The 19,244-nt window shown below is 33.1% G+C and overlaps 3 protein-coding genes across 3 annotated transcripts; 1 reads left to right on the forward strand and 2 right to left on the reverse strand.

Moving 5' to 3' along the window:
• Positions 1-485: 485 nt before the first annotated feature.
• Positions 486-14,764, forward strand: LOC123669643 (major facilitator superfamily domain-containing protein 12-like). Its single transcript, XM_045603242.1, has 10 exons — positions 486-561; positions 1,799-1,968; positions 4,086-4,169; positions 4,989-5,211; positions 5,351-5,462; positions 6,014-6,213; positions 8,626-8,812; positions 9,151-9,262; positions 10,610-10,760; positions 14,558-14,764. The coding sequence occupies exons 1-10, from the start codon at positions 515-517 to the stop codon at positions 14,700-14,702; spliced, it is 1,431 nt and encodes a 476-aa protein (XP_045459198.1). The 5' UTR covers positions 486-514; the 3' UTR covers positions 14,703-14,764.
• On the reverse strand, positions 14,760-15,692 carry LOC123669654. The gene has a single exon (XM_045603252.1). It carries the CDS (start codon positions 15,658-15,660, stop codon positions 14,764-14,766), a length of 897 nt encoding a protein of 298 aa, XP_045459208.1. The 5' UTR covers positions 15,661-15,692; the 3' UTR covers positions 14,760-14,763.
• LOC123669665 lies at positions 15,572-16,477 on the reverse strand. Its single transcript, XM_045603259.1, has one exon. The coding sequence runs from the start codon at positions 16,475-16,477 to the stop codon at positions 15,692-15,694; it is 786 nt and encodes a 261-aa protein (XP_045459215.1). The 3' UTR covers positions 15,572-15,691.
• Between the last annotated feature and the right edge of the window lie 2,767 nt (positions 16,478-19,244).

The following is a 19,244-nucleotide window of genomic DNA, read 5'->3' on the forward strand; positions in this document are numbered from 1 at the left end:
AAATATGTTATTTTATAGTACCAAAAAAATTATAACTAAGCAAATAAAATTTACCGTACCTTTTTTATTAGCAGTAATGGTTTTCCTAAATACATTTCTGAGCTTAGTCAATAGATTTCAATCGCCTTTAATTTATTAAGAGACAATCTAACAAGAGATCAATTAAGGAGATTAATAGTTGCAACTGTAATACAGTCATCTTTAGTTTAAAATCATTATATTATTACATTGTATTTCAAAATTAAAATATGTTTCAAATAAACAAAAATTTCAAACGTTGAACAAATAAGCCTACTAGTAGTTTGTCACATGTTCGTAGGAATCCTTTCAAGCCACACGCGTCGGCTTACCAGTGAAGTGATATTTGATACGCCCAGTGTCCCCAATTAAAATTGAACTGAAAATGTTGAAGGTTTTGAACACATCGGTGTAAATAATTAGATTTAAGTGGTTTCGTGTAAACAAAATAGCAAACATGAACAGTACGTACGGAGCGACAGCAAATAATAGTTTTATGAAAAATGATGCTCCAGATAATATTAATCAAGAAATTGAATTAAGGTAATTTCTTCAGACATTACTTTTAAAACTCTCTTCGAATACATTTAGCAATTTAACCAATGTGTAACGCGCTCTGTCTAAGTAGGATATGAAACGACCATTAGGTCTCATTACAAAAGATCAGATCATCCTGCTCTTACAGTTTCAACAAAATAGTGATACATAAAAAACTCATAGTTTTGTGAATAGAAATCAATCCAATATAATCCAAATACATATCAACATATTTCTATTAACATCTTGTATAGTATTTTCATGTAAACTAAGGGCACGTGCTAAATGTTAAAATATTTAAATTATTCACTAAATTAAATAACTACTGTCTACACATATTTTAAAATTAATTTCCGGTTCATTACGATCTTGACAAAAACGGCTTCTACTAAAAGTCTTTTTATTCTTTTTATTTATATTAATTGTATTTTAATCTATACCAATATTAAAATCCAATATTAAAGCTGAAGTTTGTTTGTTTGTTTAAACGCGCTAATCTCAGCAACTAGTGGATAGAATGGAAAAAATATTTTATGTTGGTCCATTTACCGAGAAGGCTAAGCTATATACTATTTTAATAAGTTTTTTCCTCAAAATTAACGTGGATAAAACCGCGGGGCACAAATAGTATCTTATAAATGTTCTACTGCTAGGCCTTCGTTGTAAAGTAAACGGGTTAGAACTTTGTTCACCAAGCTACTTCAGAGCGAATTGGCGTGTTTATACCTAAATAGTAATGTATTCATTTCCACAAGGGATACATATTAAATCTTTAGTATTTCACAAATCATATTTCGAGTATTGGATTTCTTATTGAAAAAAAATACTCTCCTAATTGTGATACCAAAGAAGACTATATTATCACTTGTTGATGGAATGTCAGACACAAGTATTAAAAATTTAAAACTTTGTTTTGGTCAATGTAAAGTGTGTGGGGCGGTGCAAAGTATTGTATCGAATCCCTTATCAGAATCTGCTAGAATGATTTTTGATTTTTATAAATTAGCCCTTATTGATTTATTTAATTAGATTTCAGTAATTGAGATTTTTTTTTTGTTTAAGTTATTTTGTACGTGTTGCGATTATTTTGTTAAAGTTACAGTAGGACTGGCGTATCCGCGTAAAAGTTTCTAATTTTAATAAAATAATAAAAAATATATTTCGCGCGGTAATAAGTCGGTTAAGAAGTAACAACTTGGTATAAAAATACACATTTTTTAAATATTTTTGTTCTCTATTCTAGCATCCCTTTCAAACGAAAAAGATGGTGGCGAATAAATCAGAAACTTCTATACGGGTTAGGTCATATGTACAATGACCTATGTGCGGCGATGTGGTTTTCATATATGATGCTGTTCTTTCAAGCGGTACTAGAAATGAGGGCCGTCGTCGCCGGTGCCATGCTACTACTAGGTAGTATACATTACACATATCATTTTTCTGTTTCAAAGTTAAGCGTGACATTCTAAATTGTAAGTCTAAGGTTACCTAAAAATTTAATCCAGACGAGGTTTAGTTTCCTTATTAATTTTCGGTAATGAATCTAGTTAACAAATAGGTATAAAATTTAATAGTAGACAGATGTTTTTAAACTTCGAAACGAAAAAAATATATAGACAATTATGGCTAATTAGCCATAAGTCCGCCCATTGTACTTCACTGTCTGTAACTATCTTTATGCTTTGTTTGTTTTTATTTGTGGTGTACAATAAAGTATAAAATAAATCCGTTCTTAGCGGATGCCATTAACTGTAAACTTCATAGAAAGTAGAAAATACATAATTATATTCACTGATCATTATTTTATAACTTTTTGTTTAGGCGATGACTACTTAATATTGTTTCAAAGAACTCATAAACTACCTACTGCCGATTCTATAAAATATTAACACTTTTGAGTTACCTGTTTAACAAGCCTACTATGTTCAATTAGGTCTGTACCTGTGTGTTTAATATACTTATATATTTTTTAGAGCAAAAGTAAAAAAGTATTTGATCCTGCATTTTTTAAAGTATTTCGGCATTCTATACATGCCTACGACTAGATGAGCTCGACAATAAATACCTGATTACCCTGATTGTTTCAGCCTGTAACTTCCCACTGTTCGGCATAGGCCTGTTTCTTCATGTAGCAGAAATAAGAGTTTAATCCATTACGCTGCTCCAATGCGGGTTGTCGTTTATATTCCCTACTATAAGTAACGATTGCTATCAGGTGTCTTTGATAGTACGGCCGGTAGTTGAACCGGCAATTACTATCAAAGACAACTGTATAGCCTCACCTCAAAGTTTCCAAGACACGGAGGTGAGACCCACAAGGAGAGACACCCAGACCGGAAAAAAATATATGTAAAAATACAAATATTCCCTCCTATAAATTATCTCATATATGTGTACTCTCTTTCAATAAAAACCTTAATAGGTACTTTTGCTTACCGTACTGTACTTACATTTACTCACTTCCTGATTCAAAGATTGCCAAAATTTTTTTACACCATTTTAGTTCTTCACAAGTTCAAGTCCATATCTCTACATCTACAAAGTAAATATACTATTCATTTAAATTTTTTTAAACATTCTTTTTATAAAGTTTTTTTTTAAGTTTAGATATTATAAAAACCAACTGTCCTCATTCATTCTATTATAAAACCTATACTTATTATATAATCTATATAAGTACTTAATCTTTTGATACATTTTTTTATTCGGTAGAGTTCGGTAGAGTGAACAAATGAGCTTATCCATTTAATGTTAGTTTTGCACGTCGATGTTTATATAATTTAATTGTAGGTACCTAGTACGGTCAAATCGATGCAATCCAAATGCAGAAAATGTATTACCAGATTTCAAAAATGGAGGAGGTTCTCAATTCGATTCGATTATATGTAAATCATAACTTTTTGCTGTTGATGTTGATGATTCTTTATATAATAGATATCTAGTGCTTGTCGTGTAGTACGATTTAATTTTGATCTAGATTTAATAGTATTTTGGTATAATCCGTATTAATGTGTAGTGTATTTAATTGACTATATTTTCGACTACCTACTTTGTATTACTTAACAACGTAAATTCAAGTAGTTTTTTCATTTGTAAGCAAACACAATAATTTTAATTTAATATATGATAAAAAACGTAGAACTAAATATTCAATATCTGTACTTTTTTTTGACGCCGCGTTGGCGCAACGGTTACAGCCATGGATTGTACCTGTTGCGCTTGGCGGTTGCGGGTTCGATCTCCACATATTACAAACATTTTTATTGGCCATACCGGTGTTTGCCGTGGTCTGGGTGTTTGTGTAGTCTTTGTGGGTCTCCCCACCGTGCCTCGGAGAGCACGTTAAGCCGTCGGTCCCGGTTGTTATCATGTACACCTGATAGCGATCATTACTCATATTAGGGAATATATCCCCCAACCCGCATTGGAGCAGCGTGGTGAATTAAGCTCTGATCCTTCTCCTACATGGGGAAAGAGGCCTATGCCCAGTAGTGGGATATTACAGGCTGAAACGTACTTTTTTGTTTCAGGACAAGTAGTGGATGCGCTCGCGACTCCAATAGTCGGCGTATTAGCTGATAAATATAGTACAAAAAAGTTTTGGCATTTAATGGGTAAGATATTGAATACACACTATTCATTTTACAGACATATATATGTTGGTACTGCAACGTAGTTACTGTACTTTTAACTATAGTAAAAAAAATCACGACAACTTCGTATCTACAAATACATATGTATAGATTATATCATTTTATAAACTGCAGTTATAATTTAATTTTTTCTAATTCGTTTTTTCTCTTAGCAGTCAACAGCAAACCATAACCGTAGTATTTGGCAATGTTTTTTTCCTTTTGCAAACAAGCATGTGTATTCCTTACAAGAAACTTTTAGAACGATTTCAAATATTTTCTTGCTATTAATGACATTTTTTAAAGTACCCAAATATTATAACAAAATAATCGATAATGCAAATATTTGTATAGTACTTCTACGTTTGTTTTTGTAATAAAAACACACTACATCACTACAGTCATATGGTAGACTTTTATATAAATCTTATATTTTGAATATTCTTTGAAAACACAACATTTTTTTAATGCGTGATGCATATCAATTTATTTTACCTTTATATTTTTAAATAAATACATAAAAGCCTCATCCCCTACGGCGCCCACAAAGATTTACTTGGAGGTCCAAAAACACACAATACATCAGCACCTTACTTGTAAATCTATCATTTTTATAATTTATCTGCTAATTTGCTTGGCTGGTTTTTAAAAAAAGAAGTTTAAACATATTTCTTAATGTACTACAGTACCTACAATAAAACTTTCCGATTTTAATTTAGGTACTAATAAGTTTGTATGTGTTATAAGTTTGTATGTTGTATGTGTATATGTATATTACTAACAACACACCTAATATTACAGGATGTATTTTGGTGTCGATTACATTTCCGCTGTTATTTATAAGATGTTGGAATTGCTGGCCAAAAGAAAACTTCGAATATCTGATGTGGTGGATGCCTGTTTACTACGCTGTATTAATAACGTTTTTCCAAATAGGCTGGGCCATAGTTCAGATATCACATCTCGCAATAATACCATCAATTACCGACAACTTGGAAATACGATCAGAGTTGACATCTATTAGGTACGTCATAAATTCTTAGATAAAACTGACTAAGCTTTTGCCATAAGTTTTAAAGTTCTTTACTTTCAGATTTGACATAAAAAAAAAGTTATAAAAAAAGAAAAATAGAATATTAACATAAATGTATATTTCCTTTTAGGTATATGGCTTCAGTTATTTCAAGTCTGGCTGTCTATTTTATAACTTGGATCGTTTTAAGAGCAACAAACTACAGTACGTTCATTAGACCAACGGATGATTATAAATTTCGGGTAATGTATATTTCTCGAATATTCATTTACCAGCACAAGCTGTGTGGCTACGGCAGTAAAGAATATAGCCATCCTCTCTCTTCCCGTGGCTGTCGTAAGAGACGAATAAGGGATAACACAGTTTCACTACATCCTTGGAACTTAAAAAGCCGACCGATGGCGGGATAAACATCCAACTCTGGCTTTGAAATACACGTCGAAGACGGGCAGCAGCGTCTTCGGTGTGACAAAACCAGCTCTGCAGACACCATCTCGCCTGCCCAGCGTGGTGATTATGGGCAGCACACATGAGTTCACGCCAATTTTGGCGCGAACTTGTGGCGGCCTATGTCTAGCAGTGGACTGCGATAGGCTGAAGTGATGATATATGTACCTACAAGTTCATCAGTTTTAAAGTAGCGTGGAGGTTTTTTAATAAAAAATATCTCAAAGAGAAGTTGAATTTCCTTCCTATTTTCATTTAGTTGATTCCTAACAATATTCTATCTTATCTTTCTTATTAGATCATCTATAAAAGGTATTTATGTTACAATGTTTTTTTTTTTTTTTAGGATGTATCACTTATTATTACCAGTATTGGAATAATGTCGTTCGTAACCTTCCATATTTTCTTCAAATCGAAACCACACAAAATACCTAGAGAAAACGGACATATAGGGGAAAGCGCTGAAATTGAACCTCTTCAGTTTTCAACAAAGTCAAAAATCATTCATTTCTTACAAATGCCATTGTTATATCAAACAAGTTGTTTGTAAGTATTTAATTTTCATACGCAAAAAAAATCACTAATTTACAATTGACAACAAGTGGTCCAAGACCAGGCCCGTCAGACCTTACTTATTTTTTTTTGGACAAAATATATAACTAGTCTGGCCATAAATACTGTTACATAAAAACTTTTCTTTTTTTTCAACTTTTTATTATTTTGAAATTGGAACAGGTATATTATTTTAAAAACATAATTCGATTTTGCGCCATTTCACATATTTTTTCGTGTTCATTATCAAATTACAATATGGAATCGGGTGTTAAAGAAAATAGGATTGCAGTGATCGCCTTACACAAAGTGGGTATGGAACCGTAGATCATATTCCAGACACTTCAAAAGCTTGGTATTAGCCGTATGTTCGTATATCGTACTATCAACAGATACAACAACACTTCGTCTGTCGAAGACCAGAAAAGATCGGGGCGGCCGCGTGTTGTCAGAACTACAAAGGCTGTTAATGCTGTTAAAGCCAGAATTCGTCGAAACCCCATTAGGAAGCAAAAAATCTTATCGCGAGAATCTGTCGCGTATTATAAAACAAGACCTGAAGCTCGGAGTTTATCGGCGATATACAGGACATGCCCTAAATCAGTCTTTACAATTAAAGAGATAGATAGAGATATAGAAATATCCTCTTTACCGATGAAAAAAATTTCACGATTGATGAACACTACAATAAGCAAAATGATAAAGTGTACGCTCACAGTTCTAAAGAAGCTGCTCAAGTTGTCGGAAAGGTACAACGTGGTCATCATCCTGCGTCAGTGATGGTTTGGTTGGGCCTGTCTTATCAAAGAGTCACGAAACTACATTTTTGTAAAAAAAGAGTGAAAACTTCAGCCAAAGTGTATCAAGATACAGTCTTGGATCATGTTGTGCAACCTCTCAGCAATACACTTTTTAAAAATATACCGTGGACTTTCCAACAGGACTCTGCGCCTGGTCACAAGGCACGAACTACCCAAGCCTGGCTTGAAACCAACTTTCCGGACTTTATAAGAGTTGAAGACTGGCCCTCATCTAGCCCAGACCTCAACCCTTTAGACTTCAATTTATGGTCAATTTATGGTTTTAGAGGACATGGCCTGCTCTAAACGACACGGCGACATTGAGTCTCTTAAAAAATCTTTGGAGCAAGCAGTGTGAAATTTCCCTTGGAAACAGTGCGTAAATCCATAGATTCGTGGCCAAACAAATTAAAGGCCTGTATAAAAGCTAAAGGGGGCGATTTCAAATAGAATATTTTTTTATTTTTTGCTCAGACGTTAATAAATATGTAGGTATAAATTTTATTAATATTACATTACTTACTTCATTTAAAAAAAAAGCATTTTCATTTGTAACAGAACTTATGGCTGGACTAGGTGTAATAGAGAACCAAGTATTAGGTAGTGTGTAAATCGACAACGATTTAGGAGCTTGATATTTATAATTAAGTTAAAATAAATTCATAAACTACAGCACCTATCATACTAAAGGTTCTGTGTATTGTGTCGTGACACTGTATTTCATGCAAGATATTTCTAATGTATACAAATAAATAAAATTGGAGTATCTGTTTGTAATATTAAAATAACCGCTTTTTACTAAATGCATATGGATCTACACACGGTTCATATACCAAAATAACATTTTTTCCATATTTTATTTGTCTATCTATTTATTTCGGCTAATCTATGAAACGGCTGGTCCGATTTTGACGGTGTTTTCACTGGCAGATAGTTGATGTAGAGTATGAGTATGAGTAAGGGGTAACTTAAGCTATTTTTACTTTATAAATTTATTTATTTTATAATTCTACTAACTGAACAATAACTTTTTTTGCTAAATTCCACGCGCACGAAATCGAGGGCACAGCTAGTTTTATACTAAAAGACAGTTTATATATTATTTTTAAAAGAGTAACTGCGGAGTTTCTTGATGATTATTTTCTGCAGAATCTACATTCCGAATCGGTGATAGTTTTACTCTTAAAAATAATAATTACTTTTAACATTATAACATTTTAATTTGTAAATCAAAATCAAAAACAGCTTTATTCAAATAGGCTCCAAGAGCAATTTTGAATCGTCATTTTACAAATTAAAACTTTAAATATATATATATATATATATATATATATATATATATTACACAATTACTTGCTGACCCCGCCAAACGTTGTTTTACCATATATGTTATTAACCCCCTTAATCTCCCCTTATAAATTTGGGGTATAAAAAATAGACGTTGGCCGATTATCCGATCTATCTGATAAGCACACAAAATTTCATAAAAATCGGTCCAGCCTTTTCGGAGGAGTAGGGAGTAAGAGTTGTAACTAATATTGTGACACGAGAATTATATATACATAAGATATAACAATAATTAATAAAATAAAAAATAAATTTTCAGGTATGTATTTTCACGACTTTATTGGGCACTCAGCCTTGTGTACGTGCCCTTATTCTTGGAAGAACGTTTATCAGTTAATCCATCAGAAGGTTCAGAATTGGTAGCCAGTGTACCTCTTGTTCTTTATTTATCATCCCTTTTCTTTTCATTTTTATTGAAGAGCAATATTAAAAGAATAGGAAAACAGGTAATGTAGTTTATTTCATTAATGTTGGCTCTAAATATTATAAATGATCACTTTGATGAATCACAATCAATCATCTTTTGAAAAAACCATCTTATAATGAAAGTTTGTAGTTAAAAATAATGATTTCATTATACCAAATTCATACTATCCGGAATAGAAAGAAAAGTATTTGTTTGCGAAAATAGACTCATCCTAAGGTCTATCTTTTATCTCCACACCAAGCTGTGCAGATTATCAGCTATGCTTATTTTTTACAATATTAGAGAAAGTACCTTAGGCCTGTAATCAGAAATCGATATTTAATTTATTTTCCTTACTTTACTATGTTACTTTAACAGGTGGCGTATTTTATTGGAAGCTTCCTTAGTCTTATAAGTTGCTTGTGGATAGCACTAGCTATCAGCCCCGAAGCAGATGTGGCACAAATATATTTAGTGGCGACACTTATAGGTAAACAAGCATTGTGTTAATTACGAAAAAATGAATTTCCTATACCGGAAACAAATTATCAGATGTGACTGCAAGCAAACGCTGACTTGTGCTTTTGTGCTTACAGTCACTTTGTGCAATCTGTTTGTGCTGTACTTGCCATTGATTATTTTTAATTAAACCTACAATATTATTGATTTTATAATGCAATCAAAGAAATAATCATTAATAATGTGGTTTAAAACTAGATGTCTCAGCGAACTTCGAAACACAATATTTTTTTAATAATTAATTTATCGATTAATATATCGATTTTTCTTTCATTTTCACTTATACAAACTTTGTTCTGACATTAAAAACACAAAAAGAGATTGTCCAAATTGTGTTCAGAAGTTATGTGAGTAACGAATGTATATTTCGGCGTTTCTTATTTATATACCTACCGAAATTTAGTATTTTGTTAGACTCTGGTATTTTTTTTTTTATTGTTATATTAATTTTTTAGTAGATCGATCTATACTAAACGAACGTAAAAAGGAGATAAGTTTCTTATTATATTATATGGTTATTAATCCATTTAATGAAACGTCTGAACTTTCAAAGACGCTTTCAAGACTTGCTTTGTTCATTATTACCTAATGTTCATTAATTATTCAAGTCATTAGCCACCTCTGATAGTTTATTTAGATAACAAAAGTTTTATAATCTGTCATATACTTCACTATTGGTTCATCTACTTACATTTTATATTTACTATATACTGAACGATGTAAGTCGAGGTTTTTTTTCGTTTGAGAGCAAACATAATTTAATTTTATTAAATTTTCATCATCATCATCATCATTTCAGCTTAATGCAGTCCACAGCTGGACATAGACCTCCACAAGTTCGCGATAAAAATGGCGCGAACTCATGTGTGTTGCCCGCTGGGCAGGCGGGTTGATGACCGCAGGGCTGGCTTTGTAGGAATCTAACATCTTATATTTCATATCTCCAATTACTAATCCTGACAAATTATATTTTCTAATGAAGTCTAAATTAGTTACTTTTTTATACTTCAAAGGTAAACAAGCGCACGGTCAGCCTGATGGTAAGTTGATACCGTAGCCTATGGATGCTTGCGACACCAGGAGCACTGCAAGTCCGTTGCAGACCCTAATCCCTTACCCTCCCCCGGAGCTCTGTCTACCTTACTCACCACAGGAACACGACAATACTTGACAGCAGTATTATTTAGCTATAATCTTCTGTAATATTGAACTGCTCCAAATTATGAGCACGATATTTCCTGCTATGACCTAAAAACTTCTTACAGTTTGATTTGCTTGTTTCCGATATTATATATTGTAAAATAATATTGTTTCTTAGGTGCTGGTAGCTCGATAACCCTTGTGTCGAGTCTATGTGTTACTGCAGACTTAATAGGACCTCATTCACATCAGGGTGCTATGATATATTCCATTGTTACATTTGCTGATAAATTAGTGACTGGAATAGCCGTTGTTGCAATTGAGAACTAGTAAGTGCAATCTATCTAATCTAAGTTTATAAGTCCATTTTGCTTTTAACACATCAATCCATACAAATAAATAAAATTTGAGTGTCTGTTTGTAATATTAAAATAACCGCATTTTACTAAATGCATATGGATGTATACACGGTACATATACCAAAATAACATTTTTTACAATTTTTGTCCGTCTTTCTGTCTGTCTATTTGTTCCGGCTAATCTCTGAAATGGCTGTACCGATTTTGACGGGACTTTTACTCGCGGATAGCTGATGTAGTAACCCGAGTAGAAATTTTTTCGACTTCCTGAGAAGGACCGGACCAGGCATGCCTGATCAGGATTAGATAAGGCATGTAACGCAGATGATTGGTCTGGACCCGATCAGGAAATCTCATCTCATCCTGATCAGCCGGTTCGGTCCGGTCCTTTTAAAAAACACGAATGTATATTCTTGAAAAAATTGTTTAACAAAAAAAAAACGACGATATTATAAATGTTACTTAACATAATTATTATGATATTTATTTCCGTTTATTTTTTCCAATGTATTATTTATTTATGTTTTTACTTTAGATATTAATTATTTATATTTATTTTTATGTTATTAATTAATTATTATTAATTAAATTTTATTTCTTAACTTCTAATATTTAACTACTAATTAACTATTTCCTATTACTTACGACTGCTCCACTGTGTAGAAATGGACTCCTTGCTAGACTATCCTAATAACTGTATATATACTAAGTGCGCTTAAAAACTTTAATAGCGCGATTCAGGCTCAGTTCGCGTAATTTCTTTCAGGCTATCCTGATCTGGACCGGACCTGGTCCTGATGAAGTATGCCTTACCATACTTGGTTATATTTTACATCAGGCTATCTTTGTCTGGACCGGACCTGGTCCTGATCCAGTATGCCTTACCATACTTGATTATATTTTACATCGGGCTATCCTTGTCTGGACCGGACCTGGTCCTGATCCAGTATGCCTTACCATACTTGATTATATTTTACATCAGGCTATCTTTGTCTGGACCGGACCTGGTCCTGATAGAGCTTGCCGGATCAGGCGTACCTTATCCTATCCTGATCCGGTCCAGATACATGATCTGGTTGAGCCTGACCTTTTTTCTACTCGGGAAGGAGTAACTTAGGCTACTTTTATTTTAGAAATTTTATTTATTTTATAACTCTGAGAACTGAACAAAAACTTTTTGTTAAATTTCACGCGGACGAAGTCGCAGGCACAGCTAGTACAATATATAATTAGTTTCTGAAAAATATTTTTCAAATTTTTTGTCCTGTGATATAGTAAATGTTGATTCGTAAATAAAAAGGAAAAAAAGGAACACTAATATAACGCTCTGGTGTAATAGTGTGCGTGCCGTGTCGGCGGCGTCTAAACACCGACGGTCGCGGGTTCGATTCCCGCTCGGAGTGGATATTTGTGTTTACACATCTATTTATTTCCGCTTTCGTCGTTAGTCCTTTCGGGTTTCCTCACCGTGCTTCGGAAAGCACGTTAAGCTGTCGACCCCGGTTGTTATCATGCACACTTAATAGCGATTACTACTCACAGTAGGGAATATATTCGCCAACCCGCATTGCGATCAACGTGGTGGATTATGCTCTGATCCTTCTCCTACATGGGGAAAGAGGCCTATGCCCAACAGTAGGATATTACAGGCTGAAGAAAATATAATTAATACACATAGAAATGGCACGTCTTTTCTACTGACCGGGCTGACGGAATACATTATTTTACTTTATTTATTTATTAATTTGCGAGCATATCAATCACTACGTAGTATAAAACAAAGTCGCTTCCCGCTGTCTGTCTGTCTCTATGTATGATATCTTTAAAACTACACAACAGATTTTGATGCAGTTTTTTTTATTAAAGATAGAGTGGCTCAAGAGAATGGTTTGTATGTATAATACATGCATAATACAATAGAGAAACATTGATAGTTTTAGAGGTGTCTAATGTGAAGTCGTAAATAAACACATTCTTTTGCGCTTACATTGCAAACGCTGGCTGAACACTACGAGATAGATCAAAATAATGTACTAAAGTATTGTACACCTTAAAAAGGTCTACAAAAAAGTCTGCAATGGTATATGTCTATCTCTTAGGGATAACCCACAATAACCATTTTTTATCCTTTACTTTTTGCGCGAAATAATGGCTTACTTACGAAGTGATTTTAAGCAATACAGCATTAATCTTTATCGAGTTAAGAACTATAAATGCATTGTGCTTTTAATATTAAACAATATGGCCTTTAATAGCATAAAATTTAAATTAGTGTTTTCGAAGATATGTACGGACATAACGGTTGCGGCGGCTGTATTGGCCGGCGGGACGCCGGACAACCATTTTTTCTAAATTGTATGTTCGTACTTTAGTCAGTTTTAAGGTTAATTTTTAAACCGAATTTATAGTAAGTACACATTAAAATGGATAGGATTAGACTACAACCATAATTTATCAATTCAAGAGTAACCTCTAAAGAAAACATGTTTGTATTGTCTAATGACAAAAAAGCTGTACACATTGCATATAAAGATATTTTGTATAGTATATTAGTATCAGCATTTCACCCATGCGAAGCCGGGGCGGGTCACTAGTTTTACATATAATATTATATGGTTTTCGAACTGGGGGAGGGGGGAGCGCTATAAAGGTATTGTGCCCCGGACGCGAATAAAGCTCGCTACGCCACTGGTTGCGCTGTGTACTTTATAAGTAACGAGTTCACCATAATCTTTTTTTCTGAATATTTGAACCTTATAATATTAATAGCGAATAAGTCGTTGAAATCGGCCTTTATAAAAATAAATAAAATAAAAATAAATAAATATTCGTTTTAGGCGAGATTTTAAATCCGTAAAATTATCAATTACCTATATCGTCGTATGAATGCTAAGCGTTTAGCTTTTCTTGTAGACGGTTCACAGTTTTTCCCGATTTAAGCAAAAATTGCTTTTCTTACCCAAACAACTGGTTACTGGTGTGCATAGAGCTATATGAAGTGTTATTTTTAAGTTTGATTAAATGTTCTCAAAATTTTGATTTCCCAGGGACGTAGATACACTTTTTAACGATTCAAACGTTGGTTTCTGGAAAATTTCAATTGAAAGTGTACCTTACTGTTTTCAAATCATTTAGATTAATTTTTTCAGTTTGCTGACAACTGCCAATTTAAAATAAAAATACAGAACAATCTATTAATAAACTTGCCTGTAAATACCAGTTTAGTAGCATATTATTAGAATATATATATTACCTAGCACAGTACTGATATAGTGATAGAGATTAATCTGAACACGCTGTGCGTCTTGGAAGTAACGTGGAACGTAGAAGGGCTACTGCGCTTCGACGGTACTGAAGCTCATTGCGCTTCCTCTCTTTCGAACTTTTACGCTGTCGAGAGCAGGATATAATTTTTTTGAAAAAATTATAGGTGATTTTCACACCTTAAAAGTGCCGCCCGGAGCCATACCTCCCCCGCCCCCAACTTTACGCCTCTGTATCTCTCAATGATTATTTTCATACCTAAGTGGCTAAGTCCAAAGTTCTGATGCGCGGTCAAAAGGAGAAAATCAAATTCAAGTCGTTTATAAGTCATGATTGTTCATGAGCGAGTTCGTACTCCGACTAGCACTTCGTAGATTTTCGGTTGGCTCTGATGACCTTTTTTGAGGACTGGTAACATACAATTATACAAATAATGTTCGAATTTATTTACGCAACCAATGTTACTTTAATCATTAATTTTAATGTCACTTTTATTATTTCAGCAAATGTGATGATGCTTTAAGCTGCCCTCAATACTACAGAGGAGTTTTGACTTATGCCTGTGGAGGAAGTGCCGCCCTCGGCATATTATCTTTATCAATCACAATATTAGGTTCAAAAGGCAACATAAGTAAACCTCAAACATAATTAGTTAAATTTAATGTGTGTAACAATAATAATAGTACAATAATAAAATACATTTAATTGTTTATATTGGTTTTATTGGATTTAATTTAAATACATCAATAAAAGGGTCATATGCCAAATGTGAATTACTAAAAAGATTTACTTTTAAATGCAATTTTTGACTTTTCTGTTTTGCTTTTTTCAAAATTAACAATTTCTTTGTTCGAGTTTTATCAGACACAGATCCATAAATATATAAACAATACAATTTCTCACATTTTTGAAGTAAAGTTGATGGATCAGAAAGATCAAATGAATTAGAAGACATATCAGAAATGTTAATATTTTCTAATGTTTTACATTGGCTCAGGGATGAAAATAATGTCTTAAAATCTATTCTTTTGTCAACAATCCTTAAATTTTTAAGACTTTGGCTTAATGAAATAAATCTTGATACAAAAGTAAAACATGGGCATATTCCAGGTGCTTCTATGTTTAATGTTACAAGCCTATTACAACAACGGAACAAAATTTCAAAGAAATCATTACTGTAACGGACAGTTCCACATAAACTCAAATAAGTTAGTTTACTTAAATATACACAGCTTGCAGTGAGTGTCACGCCACTTTTAAGCTCACCATTAAATAGTAGGCTTAATTGAACTTCCTCTTTTTCTTGAAACTGTTCATTGTAATTTAATGTGATATATGGTTCAGCAATTCTCCGTCTTTTAAATAACATATCAGGTACATTAGTAATAATACCAGATTCCTGTTGAGTTGGAGTGGTGTAGAACCAGTCATATTTTAAAGAAACTGGTGAACTTCTTGATGATACAAATGAACAGGGAAAGAATGGTTTTAATTTATGCAATAAATTTACAAAAAACTTTTCATCAAATACTGTCGTACTTTTATTGCAAAGCATCACAAAAACATTTCCAAATATAGATATCGAAAAGTCTGTTATCAAATCCATGTTTATATCAAAATTCTCAATAAAAAAATTTTTAAACAGGGGTGGCATAAAGAGAAACACTCTTTAAGTTTAACCGAATTATAATAATGACTTCATAATTATGAAATTCCAACATACTAAATAAAAGCATTTCATGCATAAATCCATAATAAACACTAGAATTTTTCCCATCTAAGAAGTATATTGAAAATTGATTGAATTGCACTCTTTCCTCACAATCTTCATTTTCGTAAGTAGTCATGTCACATTCTATCACTGTGTATTGTAGCGTTTTCAATTTACTTTTACATAAAATAAATAATGGTAATTGTGAATATATTAAATTACTAAGATTTCCGACGAAATTTACAAAATCTAAATTTTTAAAAACTTCTTGACATTGTAACAAAGACTTTTTTAATAATTTGACACGACTAGTTTTGCCGAATGTGAAATTTATACTTATGTTTTTTATGCTAGGACAACTTTGGTAAAGTTCAACAAAATCAAATATGTTGATATTAGTATAAGAAACGTTTAACGTGTTTAAACTCTTCATTCTACTCAAAGCCGGCAGAAGGACAGATTTACTTAAATCAGTAACACCACACATATTTAACTCTTGCAGGTGTCTTGAAATATCTTTAAAAAAGTTCAATTTCAGTGATTGCACTGTAGCCATTGTGTTTAGCGACAAATCACATGCCTTAATAACTTTACATACACTTATTATATGGCGTATTCGAAAACACGCTGTATATAAATTGTACAAAGAAATTAAATCCAGCTGTTTAATTATGATGATAAGAATCTCTTCTGGTAAATTCACTATATTCATATTTTAATATTTAGAGGAGCTTTTTAACAATATAACTTAATTATCACAATCAGTCACTTTATTTTATTATATTTTTCTTTTTACTATTTTTGAGTTAATTTCTTCGTTCAGTTGCTATTATTATTATTATTGGATCATCTTTTGGAATTATCAAAATAATATCATATCAATATTATCAAATTGACAATTTGTCAATTGTATTTCGTCAAAAAAACTATAGTTAGGGACAAGAAAAAAGTATCGACTCTTTGTGGTATCAAGTACATTTCCATTCGTTACCGATACTTTTTACTCGATAGTTTGTACATACTCAATACTTTTACTCAATGAGTACTTTTTGACGTTTCAAATGGGTAATATTACTTTTTCGGTCGATTGAAATTCGAAAACAGTTGTTCAGTATTTGTTCGATAATTTGAAGCGACCTTTTTTTTTGATCGTCGACTGAAATTTGGAAACAGTTGTTCAGAATTTTTACGATAATTGGAAGCAACGAGCTTTTTTTTGGCAGTCGAAGTATCAATACTTGTAGGTAACGAGTTCTTTTGTGTTTGTACTCGATACCTAGAAGTATCGATACTTTTGTTTCGATGCTTTTTTTGAGTACGATACATTTTTTCGATACTACTCATGAGTACAGTATCCATACTTTGTAGCCGATACCGTCTTCCTAACTAAAGTCATCACAAAATGAGAGGCCATTTTGACATTTGACAAATAGCCTGGAACGTGTTTTATATAAGCTTCTTGCCTAAAATGTAACTTGGTACGAAACTGTAAAAAACAATAAAATAGCAGCGTTTTACCTGAAAATAAAACGCTTATTAAATACTTACCTTATTTGAAGCTTACTTGTTTGAGATAGGCCCCTCCACTGTTTTCCGTCTTATTCACCTCTCTTTCTACCCTATATGTCTGTCTCTTTCGCACACATCCCCACCTACCACCAGGCAGGGCCACGACATTTGATGTAACGGTCGGAGGCCCGCTCGCGTTATTGGATCGAAAAACACCAGGCAGAGTTAAAAATGTAAGCTTCAAATAAGGTAAGTATTTAATAAGCGTTTTATTTTCAGGTAAAACGCTGCTATTAAAAACCTGACCGTTATTTGAAGCTTACTTGTTTGAGATTTGTTTGTTATCGCCTGGTGGTAGTGGACGCCAATGTGAATGATAGCCACATAAATTAAAAGGAACACAAGAGAAAGGTTCACGAAATGGGATGTGTGATAAAAAAAATATTTATTGAAAACCAAGTATACTATATTATACCATATTAACTTTTACAAAAATAAATCTTTTAAGTTCTTCTTTTGAAAGCTAACAGTTAAATAAACTTTAAAATTGGTATTTAATTATTGTAATCGATGTATAACCAAAACAAAAAATACTCAATGTATTTAAAAAGTAATGTGATTCAGTAATTTTCATTAAAAATAATTATAATAATTAAAACAATATTATTTTAACAAAAAAATCAGTCAATTGGGTTAAATAAACTGGTAACACTACTGTTAGCTGGTTGTGGTTGGATTTCGCGCTTATAAAACCGAGCAAATGTGTTACATGTCTTCCAATTTCCTCGTGATAAAATTTCGTCTAAAGGAAGATTATCAGCCCAATTTCTAGATGCTACCGCTGATCTTACGCTACCAGCCGAGGCAGATATACCAGCTTCTTTCAGCAACGATTTAAACCAGCCGGCAATTACGGTACGTGAGGCTGCTTTAGGTTTGCCTCTGATATTAATGAAAAGATTTGTACAGTTGCAAGCTTGACGTTTCGGTTCAAGAAGTTTCATAGTTTGTTTAACCCAAAAAACTGGATCTAACTTTTTGTTTTCAGAGTTAGAAATCAACCTCCAACCTGACTGCCTATGCTCAGAGCTATCCGTCTTTGACCCAAAAATTGGCCACATCACTAAACTATTATTGTTTTCGACTAAATGCTGTGAATCTATTGAAAGTAATGTTAGATCGTGAATTCGTCTACCGGAGCATAACAACAGTAGCGCCGCCGTATGTCTGGACGTATCGAAAGTATTGTTTTCATCTATGGGCATACTCTGCATGTAATCAACTAGCACGTTGATGTCCCATATAGGAGGCTTTCGATTAGCTGGTTTCTTTAAAGCTATCGACTTGATAATGTGTTTAACTAATGTATGAGAACTTAAGTCAGTAGGCTGGTTCGCATTACAAAGTGTAGCAACTACGGATTTATGTAGTAAAATTGTGTTATAAGACAATTTCTCAATTATATGCAAGTCAGCTAAAAATCTAGCTAATATAGAACCATCCGGTTGAAAAGGATCTAATTTATGTTTCTTAGACCAGCTTAACCATCTATTCCAGGCTGCTCGATACGTTCTGCGAGTTGAAGGACGCCAGGAAGATAAGAGTAGTTGCCTTTGATTTTTACTCCACTCGATTAAATTCCTTGACCACCCCTACACTTCCAGACCTCCAAGGTCATCTCCTGGACTTTGGGAGGTGGAAGGTTGGTCGTTGTATCTATGAGGTTCTGTTCCAGTTTGTATATCGTGTACGGAGCTGCCAGCGCTCGTGACTTTAGATCGGCTCGCCAAAAAACTCGTTCCCAGCGTGGGACCACTATCAGGTACACTCCGATCGCCGAGTTCAAATGAGACAGGACTTTCGGAATTATGTATGGTGGTGGAAATATCCAAGCTAGGCTGTAGTTCCATACTTGAGAAAAAGCATCGTGATATAGGGCTATTGTATCGTTTATCTCCAGTGACACATAG

The sequence above is a fragment of the Melitaea cinxia genome, chromosome 1 (genome assembly GCF_905220565.1).
Source record: "Melitaea cinxia chromosome 1, ilMelCinx1.1, whole genome shotgun sequence".
In the NCBI taxonomy this organism is placed as follows: Eukaryota; Metazoa; Arthropoda; class Insecta; order Lepidoptera; family Nymphalidae; genus Melitaea; species Melitaea cinxia.

What these genes read in the sequence shown, in the direction of transcription:
- LOC123669643 (XM_045603242.1), top strand. Translation starts at nt 515, where the DNA reads ATGAAAAATGATGCTCCAGATAATATTAATCAAGAAATTGAATTAAG. An exon ending in CGGATGATTATAAATTTCGG is followed by an intron (nt 5,463 to 6,013) that starts GTAATGTATATT and finishes TTTTTTTTTTAG; the next exon opens with GATGTATCACTTATTATTAC. An exon ending in TTATATCAAACAAGTTGTTT is followed by an intron (nt 6,214 to 8,625) that starts GTAAGTATTTAA and finishes ATAAATTTTCAG; the next exon opens with GTATGTATTTTCACGACTTT.
- LOC123669654 (XM_045603252.1), bottom strand. Translation starts at nt 15,660, where the DNA reads ATGGATTTGATAACAGACTTTTCGATATCTATATTTGGAAATGTTTTT.
- LOC123669665 (XM_045603259.1), bottom strand. Translation starts at nt 16,477, where the DNA reads ATGAATATAGTGAATTTACCAGAAGAGATTCTTATCATCATAATTAAA.